This window comes from Euphorbia lathyris, chromosome 4 (assembly GCF_963576675.1).
Source record: "Euphorbia lathyris chromosome 4, ddEupLath1.1, whole genome shotgun sequence".
NCBI classification, from domain to species: Eukaryota; Viridiplantae; Streptophyta; class Magnoliopsida; order Malpighiales; family Euphorbiaceae; genus Euphorbia; species Euphorbia lathyris.
In genome coordinates, this window is record NC_088913.1 from 19,255,779 (window position 1) to 19,267,076 (window position 11,298).

At 39.5% G+C, this 11,298-nt stretch overlaps 1 protein-coding gene across 1 annotated transcript; it reads left to right on the forward strand.

Annotated features, from left to right (window-relative positions):
• The first annotated feature begins 9,297 nt into the window (after positions 1-9,297).
• On the forward strand, positions 9,298-10,916 carry LOC136225607 (uncharacterized acetyltransferase At3g50280-like). Its single transcript, XM_066013687.1, has one exon. The coding sequence runs from the start codon at positions 9,472-9,474 to the stop codon at positions 10,831-10,833; it is 1,362 nt and encodes a 453-aa protein (XP_065869759.1). The 5' UTR covers positions 9,298-9,471; the 3' UTR covers positions 10,834-10,916.
• Positions 10,917-11,298: the final 382 nt, after the last annotated feature.

Below are 11,298 nucleotides of genomic sequence, written 5' to 3' on the forward strand. Positions count from 1 at the left end.
CTCTCCAGAAAGAATTAGAAGCTGTGTTGAGGCAGGAAGAGTTTCTTTGGTTTCAGAAATCAAAGAAGGCTTGGATTGAAGATGGAGATCGCAATACCAGGTTCTTCCACCTTTCTACTATTATTAGAATGCAAAGGAATCGGATTGATGCTATCAAAGATTCTAATGGAGACTGGGTCTATGAGGAGGAGGACATTCGTCGTCTGGCCCTTAATTTTTACAAAGATTTATTCAAAGAGGAGAGTGTGGATCTGGACAAAGCTCTTTCTAGGACTTCGTTTCCTAGATTGGATGAGGGAAAGGTTCTGGAAGCTTTCCATCCAATTGACCAGAAAGAGATTGATCTAGCCTTCTCTAGTATTGGAGCCACCAAAGCTCCTGGGATTGATGGTATTCCTACATGTTTTTACCATAAACATTGGGATACAGTGAAGGAAGGTATTTATAGTTTTATTAAAGGAGTGTTTAGTGGTACTGAAGATATTAAGCTGGTGAATAAAACCCTTCTGGTCTTGATACCGAAAGTTGAGAAACCTTCCTCCTTTTTACAAATGAGGACGATTAGTCTGTGTAATGTCTTGTACAAAGCTATTACAAAAATTGTAGCTAATAGGCTTCGATGTATTCTTCCGAATATTATCAGCCAGAATCAAGGAAGTTTTGTTCCAGGCAGACAGATGATGGACAATGTCGTTATTTCCCAGGAGATGATTCACTCCATGAAAATTAAAAAGGGAAGGAAAGGCATTGTGGCTCTTAAGTTGGATTTAGAGAAAGCTTATGACCGCTTAAACTGGAATTTTCTTCTGGATAGTCTAAAGAGAGCTGGCATCTCGGATAACTAGAGGAGTTTGATAGAGGTATGCATTTCTTCTCCTGTTTTTCAGGTTCTGATCAATGGAGATATGTCTGAGGAGTTTACTCTTTCCCGGGGCATCCGTCAAGGAGATCCTATGAGCCCTTTCTTATTTGTTATTGCTATGGAAAGGTTGTCTCACCTTATCCAAGAGGCTGTGGGTAATGGAGTTTTCCACCCTGTTTCCATCAACAGATTATGTCCTTCAATTACCCATTTGTTCTTCGCAGATGATGTTATGATCTTTGTGGAAGGGAATGAGGAGCAAATTGGTGTGGTTATGGACATCCTTAACTGTTTCTGCGCTGCCTTTGGCTAAAAGCTCAATATCCAAAAGTTCAGGATGTTGTGTTCTAAAAACATGAGTAAGAGTGTCTGCAAAAGGCTAAGTGAAATCTCTGGTATTCCTTTGACTAATTCTTTGGGTAAGTATCTGGGGGTTCCTCTCCATAGTGACAGAGTCTCCAAAGCCTCCTTTAAAGAGACTATAGACAAAAGTAGTGGTAAATGTGCCATTTGGAAAGCTAAAACTTTGTCTCTTGCGGGCCGTCTTACTTTTATTCAGTCTGTCAATTGTGCGGTTCCTAATCATATTATGCAAACGTGTAGGTTGCCGGAGCCTGTTCTTAATGATCTAGATAAAATCAATCGGCGTTTCCTTTGGGGGAACTCTATGGAGGGGAAGAAGATCCACCTTGTTTCTTGGAAAGAGGTTTGTCAGCCTAAGAACATGGGAGGCCTGGGGATAAGACAAACCAAGGACAATAACAAAGTGTTATTAATGAAGCTGCTGTGGAGAATGTGGCAACTCCCCTCTTCTCTTTGGGTTCGTTTCCTTTGTGGGAAATATAGAAAAGATAGGATTTTTGGGGGGCCCCAAGGAGAGAGTTGTCCACTGTTCTTTTCTTTGGAAAGGCCTCAGTTCTGTTTTTTTAGAGTTTTGCTATAGGATTGGCTAGGAGGTGGGAAATGGAAAGTCTATCAGTTTCTGGAATGATGTCTGGATTGGTGATAAATCCCTTTTAGAGGTGTGTACTTCCCTGCCGCCTGATAATATCCGCAATTGGAGGATTGCGGATGTGGTGGATTCTGAGGGGGATTGGATTTGGTCTAAATTTGACTCCTTTTTCAATCTGGAAACGCTCCTAAGGATTAGAGGGGTTAAGATAAGTAATAAGGAGGAAGATAAGGATAGTCATTGCTGGGCATTGACAAATAATGGGACATATACCTGTAAATCTGCCTTTGAAGACTTCAACCAAAATGGGGCGGGTTCCAACTCTGAAGTCTGGAAGCTTATTTGGGCTCTAAAGATTCCCTACCGTATCAGGAGTTTTCTATGGCTTGGTGTCAAGGATAGGTTGCTCACTAATTCAGATAGAAATAGACGTCATCTGGCGGAGTCTGGGGCTTATAGCAGATGCAGAGGGCATGTGGAAACAATTTGCCATGCTCTTAGGGATTGTACTAGGAGTAAGGAGGTGTGGACGGAAGTTCTCCCTCACCACTTGCTTTCGACTTTCTTGGCCCACTCTGATCTTGACTGGTTTGCAGATGGTGTTAGTGGGAAGTTATTGACTGACCTTGAGCTTGGTGATATTTTCTTTGCTATTGTCTGTCACCAGATTTGGTATTGGAGGAACGAGGAGATTTTTGAAAGAAAAGATATTAGTTTTCCTAATTTGAAAGAGTTCTTCTCGGGAAAATTATCTAATATTATTGAGAGCTTCAAAGGAGATGCACTCGATAGTTCTACCCAAAAAAAGATTTTTCACCTCGCAACACGGTTTTGCTCTCTGAATATATGACTGAAGCTGATGAAGTCAAAGGAAGAACAAAGCCTTCTAATACCTTTGATTAAGTTTTGGCTATTTAAACAAATAGTTTTATTATCGGAGATCATTTTGATGGCCTCGAGGTTGTCAGATTCTACAAGCAACTTTTTCAACCCCAGACTCTCGTCCAGTCTTAGGCTAGAAAAAATCCCCCAAAGTTCAGCCGAAAAGGATGAACCTATGCCCAGATTATGAACGAACCCAGACAGCCAAGCACCCCCATCATCCCTTAGAACACCTCCTGCAGAAATTTTACCGTTACTAAGGCAAGAACCATCCGTGTTCAATTTAACCACCCCTTCCCTAGGCCTACACCAGCCAAGCTGATGGGCATGAGCGGATGTTGGGCGTCACAACTTTATCTTCTCCTCCTGATTATTTATCTTCTCTTCTTTTGGAAGATGTTGTGGGGGTTAGCTTCCCTAGGCTAATCCCTAGTTAATCTTTTTGGTTTTTTGTTTTTTCTTTCCTGTTCCTACAAAAAAAAAAAAAAAAAAGCAAAAGCTCAATAAACATTGAGTGGTTGATAAATATTACTCCATCCGTTCCACAATACATGTCTTTCTAGAGAATTTTTTTTTTGTTCCACAATACATGTCTTTCTAGAGAATTTTTTTTTTGTTCCACAATACATGACATTTTGCTTCAATATGTGCACATTAATTTACATTTACCAAATATACCCCTATTTAAGTTGACCTTTTGTCTTGGGAATATATAAAGTTACTAGTGGATGCAATTAATACAAGGGTAATAAAGTATTTTACCTAAAATTAGTTACATTTCTTAATTAGTGTACATTAACCTTAAAAGACATGTATTGTGGAACAGATGGAGTACTTTTTATCATACTCTCTCCAATGGGAGAGTATGGTACAATGGGGTATATTGAGTGGTTTATTATACCCCATTGGAGATGCTCTAATTCCTTTTTATAAGTAATTCTAGCAAGTTAGTTTTTCAAGAACTTTGTAGTGTAGTGTTTTTGTCCAAACATTAAATTTTTGTGTTGATCTATGTGTATTTTAACGTTTCAAGGTTTATTATCCAAAAATTACATTAGAGATGAATTTTTTTAGTTGACCAATATAGATTCATTAATTTGATTTTATATTAATCATATTTTTTAATTTAATTGAAATAACATATAATGACTTATATAATGGAATGTATGAAATAACTTTTACTCTCAAGACACATTATTACTAAGGATGACACCAGGTAGAGTACTCGCGTGTAGTGTCAATCCCAAACCCTTACTCATATATTTTTTAATTATCCGTACCCGCCACATTACCCTAACGTGTATATGTTTTGCATCCCATACGCAGTCCCATTTAATTCATGGGTAGCCGCGGATACCCTTACCCGTTAAGAATCAATAAATAAAACAAAAAATATTACAAATTTAACAAAGTATAAATTTAATAAATCATCCATCTAAAAATTGAAGAAATTGAACCTTAATCAATAAAAATAAAATAGCTTAGTGGTATCATTTAACGGTCGAAGAACAAAAAGTTGGTGTTCAAATCTCAAATCTTACATCTAAAACACAATAATACTTTTTTAATATATAAAAAAATTATGACGGGTTATGGGTACCCTGAGGGTATTCCCCTACCCATCCCATTACCCTAATGGGTAATGATTTTGATCTCATACCCGTCTCATACCATTTTATACAAAATACAAATAATCCTATTAGGATCCGGTAGTACCAGATCCCCGCGGATAGAGTACACATGGTCATCTCTAATTGTTATCTCTCCTGCTATGCTTTTTTTCTTACCATATTAGTATTTTTTGGTTAGACAAAGAAGGCAAGAAGCCCAGAACAACAACGGGAGAAGCAGAACCCAAGCACAAATTACATTCTTACAACTCTACTACGGACAGAACCCATGTGATCATCTGAGAGGATTTCCTGGAGGCCTGCAGGAGGCGCACCAAACTCACGGTGACCCAAAGAATAAGAACCTGCGAAGTTCGCCAACCAGTCAGCCGCACTGTTCCCTTCCCTAAACACATGGACAAACCGAATATCCCAATCCATGTCACGAAGAGAGATACATCTGTAAATAAGCCAGGAGAATGGATGATGAATTGCAACCATGTCCGTCATGAAGTGCAGCACCACTTTGGAGTCAAGCTCAATCACCACCTTTTTAAGGCCCTTCTCCCAGGCTAAGAGTAAACCAAAGTAAAGGCCCCAAAGTTCAGCGATAGTAGAAGTACATAAGCCAATATTCAGTCCAAATCCACTGCCCCAATAGCCATTCATATCTCTTATGAGTCCCCCTGCAGAGGCCATCCCCGGGTTACCTTTACAAGCCCCGTCAGTATTTAGCTTCCACCAACCCTCAACCGGAGGTTCCCAATGAATCCAAACCAATTTAGGCACCAGCATAGAACTGGCACACAACATCTCCTGAGCTTTCAAAAATTCATTGCAAAGTTTCAACACATTGTCAATATTAACAACCACAAACGAGTTCCCTTTAAAAAGAAAGTCATTGCGCCCTTTCCATAACCCCCAAACTGCAAATCCAAAAAAATTGACCAAGGAATATTCCTATAGACTAAGGCGCAGTTCAAGTTTTCCAAAAGCCAAGCATGTAGATCAGCAGTAAAGAAATTATGATAGAAGCTGTGAGGTATAACAGAACACCAAAAGCGATGTGCAACCGCACAGTCACGGAACAAATGTAGCAGAGTCTCCGGGACTGGACAGCGAGGGCAAGAAGCATCCAAGGACAGATTTCGTCTCACTCTATTCACGTTACAAAGAATCGCATTGTGAGAAGCTTGCCAAAAAAGACATTTAATTTTCTCAGGGAGGTTAAGTTTCCAAATCACACTCCAAATAGGCCGAGGGTTACTAGTATCTTCACTCCCAATTATCCCATAACCCGTGGTGACTTTATAACTGCCAGAGGAGCATTGAGGCCAGTACCAGCAATCACTGATAGGGCTGTCCGGACAAACAGCAAAGGCAGCGATTCGGAGCATGTTAGATGCACTCACGAAATGTGAAAATACCGACCAAAGCCAAGAGTTGTTCTCGCTGTCCCAATAATCAGAGACCGTAGCAGTCATCATCTCGTCAGGGAGAGGAATAATCGCAACAGAACTTAGATTAACGTTACCGTACCAGCAATCCTGCCAAAACAAGGTATCCCTGCCATTAAAAATGATTCGACCCACTCCTTTCTTTATCACATAGCTGCCCGCCACAATGCTTTTCCAAGTGGATGAATGGGAAGGCTTCGCTTGGAACTTATTAAGGCCAACCCTCTGACCGCAGTATTTAGCATGAAGAACCTGAGCCCGGAGCGAGTCATTATCCACAAGGATTTTCCAACTAAGCTTTCCAATCATTGCTAGGTTGAAGCGCCGCATGTTGAAATACCTTTCCACATGATTTTGATTTGAAAAAATCATTTAAGTTAATCCATGATTAAGAGACAATTAAATTTAAGTGCTTTGATTTAATTGTACTAATATGTTTGTTCAATGTTGAGTATAAATATAAATACAAATAGAAATAAAAAGTAAGACAGGACGAAGTCAGCATGAGGTCACAGCACAAGCTGAGTAGAGTGGAACTCAGCATGAGAGAAGTTAAGTCATCTTCAAAACAGAAGCTTAAAGATCAAGAAGCTGAGTAAAAGAGAACTTAGTATTTGAATTGGGAACAATCAAAGACAACGGCTATCAAAGTCAAGCTGAGTGATCTTCAGGACAGCATGAATGATCCGTTTGCTAAAAGACAAGATCTGACAACTGTCTGCACCAATCCAGAACCTTGGAATGACGCAAAAGCCAATTTCGAGATGCATGGGTCAACTGTTCTATTAGCAAAAAGAAAAACTGGCACAAAAAGATGAAATCTGCAAGAAGAAGACAAGCCCGACGACTGAAGAATTCAGACGACAGGATTGGCCTGCATATCTGAAGCTGACCAGAACATTGTCCCCAAAAGAGCCGTTTTGGATTCAACGGGCAAATCAAATTCAAATGATTTGATCTTCAGATTGCAACTATAAAGGGACAAGTATACCTCTTGGATCATTGCCGAATTACAGAAAATACAAGAGAGAAAAAGCACATCAAAACAAAAAGAGATCTTACACCAACTTTCTATTCTTGTGTAAAAGCTAGAGTGATTTTTGTAATCATCTAAAGTGTTCTTTGTCTGAAAAAGAACAAGTCTGTATCAATTGTATTATTGAGAGTGTTGTGCTGAGTGTTTGGTTGTAAATACTCAGTGGTAGAGAAACCTAAGTGTTCGGTTATAGCACTTAGTAGGAGTTGAGTAGACGAATAGAGGAAGGTACTCTTGCATATTCAACTGCCTTGTAAACGGTTTGTGCTCTACCTTTAAAGAGCTCAGTATTGGATTTCAAAAGCCCGGAGGGACTCTGGGGATTGGACGTAGGCGGAGAGGCCGAATCAGGATAAGTCGTGCTGAGTAATCTCTAACTCTCTCATATATATATACCTGTATGTGTTGCTTGTTATATTTACTCAGCATATAAATTGTCTAAATTGATATTGAGTAAATAAGAGTGCTGAGTTGAAAGCTGACCACAAAAGTGTCAATTCCCAACTCATATGTAAAATAGTTCCAGTCAATATCTGACTAAAGCTATCTTACGTTACAATCGGCCGTGCTGACCAAAGCTGAGTTGACAAACTTAAGAAAATATATTAAGTCAGCTTAATTAAAATCGAAAAAGTTATATTAGTTCCTAACCCCCCCTTGGAACTAATCACACGGGACCAACACCGCATACTCTTAATGCCAAGGCCTCCATTGGCTTTTCTCAAACCAGCAGTACCCCAATTTACAAGATGAATTCGACGTTGGCCTCTTTGAGAGCCCCAAAGAAACCCTCGGTTACAAGCATCAATTTTATTGCAAATACTTTTAGGGAGGAGAGTGGTTTGCATAGAGTAACTAGGAATAGCTGAGATTACCGATTTGACAAGGGTGAGGCGACCGACAAAGTTCAGACACTTTTCTTTCCACCCGGCTAGTTTAGAATGCACTCGATCAATCACATGCTTGTAAGTTTCCTTACAGACGTGTTTGTGGAGGAGGGGCATTCCCAAGTACATACCCAGATCATTAGTTTGGGAGAACCCAAGAATATCACAAATGCCTCTGCTAGTAACATTTGAGACATTAGAGGAAAAGAAGACTCTTGACTTCTGTGGACTGATTTTTTGCCCCGAGCTGACACAAAACCGATGAAGAACATCTCTGATTACGAGAGCTTGATTCACATTAGCTTCAGCCAAAAGAACTATATCATCCGCGAAGAAGATGTGAGATAACAGAGGGCCTCCACGGGAGAGAGCAATAGGGTGCCATGCCTCATCCCGGATCGCATCCGAAATAAGATGGTTAAGCCTTTCGAGGCAGAGCACAAACAAGTAAGGGGAAAGGGGGTCTCCCTGTCTAAGGCCACGAGAGGGATTGAATCCCTCAAGTTGCTCCTCGTTCCACAGAACACGCATGTGAGACCCTGAAACACAGTTCATAATAAGATCATTTAGCTGCCTATTCAAACCCATCACATTGAGAGTATCTCTAAGAAAGTCCCACGAGATTCTATCATACGCCTTCTCGAGGTCAAGTTTCATAACCATGAAACCCTTTCTACCTTTCTTCTTTTTAAACGAGTGGAGCACTTCCTGAAGAAGAATAACGTTATCCGAAATCTGGCGCCCGAGGACAAAGCTGCTTTGCATAGGACTAACAACAGTGCGGAGATACGGCTTGAGCCTATTAACAATACACTTAGTGATAGTCTTATATAACACATTGCAGAGACTGATGGGTCTAAACTGAGAGATCAATTCCGGATTAGCAATTTTGGGGATGGTGGTGAGCAAGGTGTTATTCCACCCCAGAGGGATAGACCCTGAAGAAAGAGCCAAACAAACAGCTTCACAGACCTGATTCCCAACCGAGGCCCACAACTTCTGAAAGAACCCGGTTTGGCAGCCATCGGGACCAGGCGCTTTGAGAGGACTCATATCAAAAAGAGACAACCGAACTTCATCAGGGGTAAAAGATTTTGAGAGGTTAGCAACAGCCGTGCTAGGGAGAGCAGGGAACGTACTACAAGAAGTCAAAAGAGGCCGAGAGTCCAGTTCCTCGGTGTAAAGATGTTCAAAATAATTCTAGACCATTTCTTTAAGCTTAGCAGCATCCCAAACCCAAATCCCAGCATCATTTCTAAGGCCCTCAATCTTATTCCTGCGTCGACGGATAAGAGTAGACGTGTGAAAAAAAGATGTGTTTTTATCCCCAAAGCATAACCACTTCACGTGTGACTTCTGATACCAAAGAACTTCCTCTTGCAATAAAACAATGTCAAGCTCCCTCATGAGTTTAGCTTCTAACCAAATTAGTATTAAATTGGTATCTAAGTGTACCCTACCCTCGGAGCAAAAATCAACTCTTAAAGTCAAGTCAAACGATTGAGCTTGATTGAGCTTTGGGTTAGACCAAAAGCATACTAAATGTTTTTTTATTATTATTTACAAAAAGACATACAAATTTAACAAAAGAAAGATTGACAAAAGAAAAAGGATGAAAGTGCTTGCTAAACAAGTAAGCAACCACGACAAAAGACAAAAGAAAAAAGAATAAAGAAAGAACATCATGAAGTAGGTGAGAACAAGATCAACTATAAAGATTTGACTAGAATATTTGTATTCCATCTCACAAACTCAATATTCATCAACTGCAAATTTTCTTTTGCAATGAACACAAAAAAAGTTGAACAAATCTCAGAATGGTTTGTAAAACCCAAATACATCACAGAAGAATCAAAGAATCCATGGCATTTAACTCCATGGGATCTTATAATGATCTCCGTTCAATACATTCAAAAAGGTCTTCTCTACTCCAAACCCCCAAATTTCAACATCTCTTCTTTCTTAGACGACCTAAAACACTCCCTCTCTTTAACTCTCGTCCACTTCCACCCCCTCGCCGGCCGTCTCGCAACCCTTAAGACGGAGAACCCTGCTTCCTATGTAATCTACGTCGACTCCGTTAACAGCCCCGGAGCAAGAGTCATTCACGCTTCAGCTTCAGATTTATCGATTTCTGATGTTTTGTCTCCGACTTATGTTCCTTTGATTGTTCAATCTTTTTTTGACCACGATCGAGCTCTGAATCACGACGGCCATTTCAAATCTCTGTTGACAATTCAAGTTACGGAACTAATTGACGGAATCTTCATCGGGTGTTCCATGAATCACGCGATTGGCGACGGTAACTCTTTCTGGCATTTCTTCAACACATTTTCTGAGATTTTCCAATCACAACAGAGAGAAGAAGAGAATCGTACCGATTTTCAAATCTCGCGTCCGCCGATCCTCAATCGATGGATTCCTGAAGGTTATGATAAAATCATCAATCTCCCGTTCACGGATCTCGACCAGTTCTTATCTCCATTCGAATCGCCATTGTTGAAAGAGAGAATGTTCTTTTTCTCCTCAGACTCCATAGCCAAAATCAAAGCGAGAGCTAATTCAGAACAGAAAACTCTCAACATCTCATCTCTGCAAGCCTTATCTGCGTTTCTATGGCGGTGCATAACCAGAATCCGCCGACTACCGGAGAATCAAGTAACGAGTTGCAGAGTTGCCTGCAACGACAGATCGAGATTGAATCCGCCGTTATCGCAGAACTATTTCGGGAACTGTATTCATCCGCTAAGAGCATTCACGACAGCCGGAGAATTGCTGAAGCAGAATCTAGGATGGGCGGCGTGGAAGGTGCATGAGGCGGTGATTGATCAGACGGATGAGAAGATCAGGGAGTGGTATGATAATTGGATGAAGTCGCCGGCGATTTATAGTATCGGGCAGGTGTTTGATCGGCATAGTGTGATGATGGGAAGTTCGCCGAGATTTAATAAGTATGGGAATGAATTTGGGTTAGGGAAAGGTGTGGCGATTAGAAGTGGGTATGCGCATAAGTTTAGTGGTAAAGTGACGCCGTATCCTGGAAGAGAAGGTGGAGGAAGTATGGAGTTGGAGATTTGTCTTCCTCCTGATTTAATGACTGCTCTTGAATCTGATCATGAATTCATGCAAGTCTTCTCACATATTTGAACTCAAATTCTATTTTACAAGTTACCAATCCATTAATGTTATTCGCATAACTTTTATTTTAAATACCAATAAATTCAAGTTTAGATGGTATGGTTATAAATTTACTTTTAAAAAATTATTCTTAATTATATCAAATATTAAATTATACTAAATTAATAAAATCATTATTTTTAATATATATTAAAAAAATTAATTCAAATATAAAAACATATTTTATTTATAATTAAATTATAATTGAAATTTGATAATCTGATTTAATTATAATTTTATCGATAGTTATGATATTAATGTAAGAAGCCCTGTATTAGTCTACGATAAAAGTTTCATACTAACACCTTAAATAATCTAGCTTTAACATGCTATTAAATAATAGTTATTTTTTTTTTGTTTTGAATAAATATTTGTATATGTTATTAAAACTTTAAAAAATGTGAAAGTTTCTAAAATTTAAGCTTAATTTAGCGG